At 45.4% G+C, this 2,500-nt stretch overlaps 1 protein-coding gene across 1 annotated transcript in view; it reads right to left on the bottom strand.

The window, feature by feature from the left end:
* The window catches only part of LOC143040568 (uncharacterized), a 13,192-nt gene that overhangs the window by 4,777 nt on the left and 5,915 nt on the right, over window positions 1–2,500 (bottom strand). The window contains exons 2-3 of the mRNA XM_076211646.1: window positions 1,545–2,500; window positions 1,292–1,454 (exon numbers count right to left, since the gene is read on the bottom strand). The exon at window positions 1,545–2,500 is cut by the window's right edge and continues 136 nt beyond it. Of these exons, the coding sequence (XP_076067761.1) occupies window positions 1,292–1,454; window positions 1,545–2,500 (1,119 nt within the window). The remainder of the gene's footprint in view (window positions 1–1,291; window positions 1,455–1,544) is intronic.

Here is a 2,500-nt window from a genome sequence, read left to right as displayed (position 1 = left end):
GAAGTCAACTGCGCTAATAGCTTTGGCTATCATAAGATTCAAATTCTTTAGTTTGAAGAATAATTTTTTGTCTTCACAGTTCAAAGTGTAAACATAATCATTCATGATTTCAAAATCATGGGTAGAGGGTGCAGTAAAAGGCGCTGCTGAATGCCAATGGTTATAATGACACAATGTAAGAGTACAAAAGCTGTTGACACAAACACCGAAAACTTAAGTCTTTTCGCCTCTCACGGAGGCTTCTTCAGGGTGATAAGAACTATAAATTCCAAGGTTTACTAGGTATTCTAAAGACGAAGATGAAGCAACTGATAATGGTCTCTGACCGACTGTCAGTCCTTAAAAAGCAGGATGGTAAGGGTATTGGGAGAGGTCATCGCAATTTTTGAGAGAGGTCACTGGAGGAAGAAGTTTGTGGGTGACGACACTAGAAGGAGATGTCAAGAGAACTCTCTGGGTGAGGTTACTAGTATAAGGCGAGGACAACAGGAGTCTCTGGGGGAGGTCACTTGGAGGAACGGGCGAAGTCGGAAGGGGGCCCTGGGTGAGGTCACTGGAAGAGGTAGGGAAGGACATCAGTCTTATTCCGGAGCTTGTGGAGGAAAGTCTCGCTCGACTTCTGGTTTGGGGTCCTGTGGGCTGGGAATTTTGATGTTGCTGAGGGTTTTGGTAAAGGTATCGTTCTAGTAGGTGTTCGGATGCACCTTGATCTTGTCGTTTTTGTTGGGCATTATGTTCCTGGGGGCGGGCTGAAGGGAGGATGAAATCTGCAGCTTGCTGTACATTGATGGAGGGCCACTGAGTAGTAATAGCAACAGCTTCAGCAATCTGCAGTCTTTTGAAATTTGTTTCTTTGTGGAGTATAATTGTATTGTGTACTAATGTGTCAAGTGGTGGCTTCATGTCGTGGTGGTCAATGAAGTGTTGGAAGATAGAGCCTTGGTTTCGGTGGTATTGGAGACGTCTTCTTAGTGTGGTGGAGGTTCTACCGATGTAGGAAAAGGAGCCATCACAGCGGCCCTCCTGGCAACAAAAATTATAAACTACATTGATAGAGGCTTCCATCGGGATTTTTGGTGTTGTGTTGTTTCTCATAACTAGGGACTTAGTCAGGTTTGGCTTACAGTAAATTTTTATGTTGATTGTTGTGTCTGCGTCTGTGGGGAAAACTCCTCTTATGATGCCTTTAATGGCATCACACTCTTCCTTATAATGGCTGTGAAAGTGATTCTGGTGGTAAATGGTGATTTCATTGTTGATCTGATTTGGGGCCTGGGCTGGTGTGGCATACTGATCAAGTTTCTTCTTGATAACACCTTCGATCATACGGTCGGGAAATCCGTTGTTGGTAAGGAGTTGTCTGATCCGGTCGAGTTCCCTATGTGTCTCCCTCCAACCCCTACAATGTGTCAGAGCTCTGTTGACGTATGCTGCAGCTACTGATCTCTTATAAGCTGCAGGGCATTCACCACGAGCATTAAGGCAACGGCCTATATTGGTGTCTTTGGTGTAGACTTTGGTGTTGAAACCCTTTCTCTCTTTGCTGATGTCTAAGTCGAGGAAGGGAAGGTGTCCTTCTACGCTTTGCTCGTGTGTGAAAGCCAGGCAGGAGTTATCTTGAAATGTAGAAATCAGGCTATTGACGTCTTCTTGTGAACTGGTGGTGATAAAAATGTCGTCTATATACCTGGCATTAATTCCTGGAGGAGGTCGATGGTGAAAAGTCTTCTCCTCAACGTAGGCCATGTACATATTAGCAAAGAGGACCCCGAGTGGGGAACCCATAGCTACACCATCAACCTGCCTGAAAAGTTCTCCACCGTGAGAGAGGAACGGGGCTTCCCTAGTACAGGTTTCCAGCAAAGACTTTAAGACGTGTTCGGGGTTGTCAATAACAGGCTTGTCGCTTCTGTAGACTCGGTCTAAAATGAAGTTGATGGTCTCGTCTACTGGAACATTGGTAAAAAGGGATTCCACGTCCAGGGAAGCTACGTCTTGACAAGGTGGTGCAGTCCGCAGAAGGTCAATGAATTCTGTCACGGAAGAAACTGAACGGCCTGTGGGGACATACGGAGTTAAGAGACTGTTCAGCTTTTTGGCAACATAGTAGGTAGGAGTGGTGATTTGGGCTATGATAAGTCTAAGGGGGTTACCTGGGTTATGGGTTTTTACAGTCCCATAGCTGTATCCAGGTCTAAAATCTCCTACTGCTTTGTTAAAGTGTTTGGTAGTTCTATTAGCTTGTTGGATGAGGCTGTTGATCTTTTTCTTCAAAGCATCACTGGGATCTTTTTGTAGGCGCTGGAATTTTGCAGGGTTCTCCAGGATCGTGTCCATCTTCTCTAGGTAGGAGGTCTTATCCATGATGACGTACACTGCTGCTTTATCTCCTTTACGGACGATTATCTCTTCCCTTTCTCGAAGTTCTTTAGCAGCCTTCTTCAGGTCTGGGGTAAGGAGTGTACTCCTGAAGTTACCTCGGCTTCTGCCAGCTTCTCCA

The sequence above is a fragment of the Oratosquilla oratoria genome, chromosome 29 (assembly GCF_046742065.1).
Source record: "Oratosquilla oratoria isolate Oo_2021 chromosome 29, ASM4674206v1, whole genome shotgun sequence".
NCBI classification, from domain to species: Eukaryota; Metazoa; Arthropoda; class Malacostraca; order Stomatopoda; family Squillidae; genus Oratosquilla; species Oratosquilla oratoria.
The sequence above is the reverse complement of the archived record's forward strand: the minus strand, read 5'-3'. Positions and strand labels throughout refer to the sequence as shown.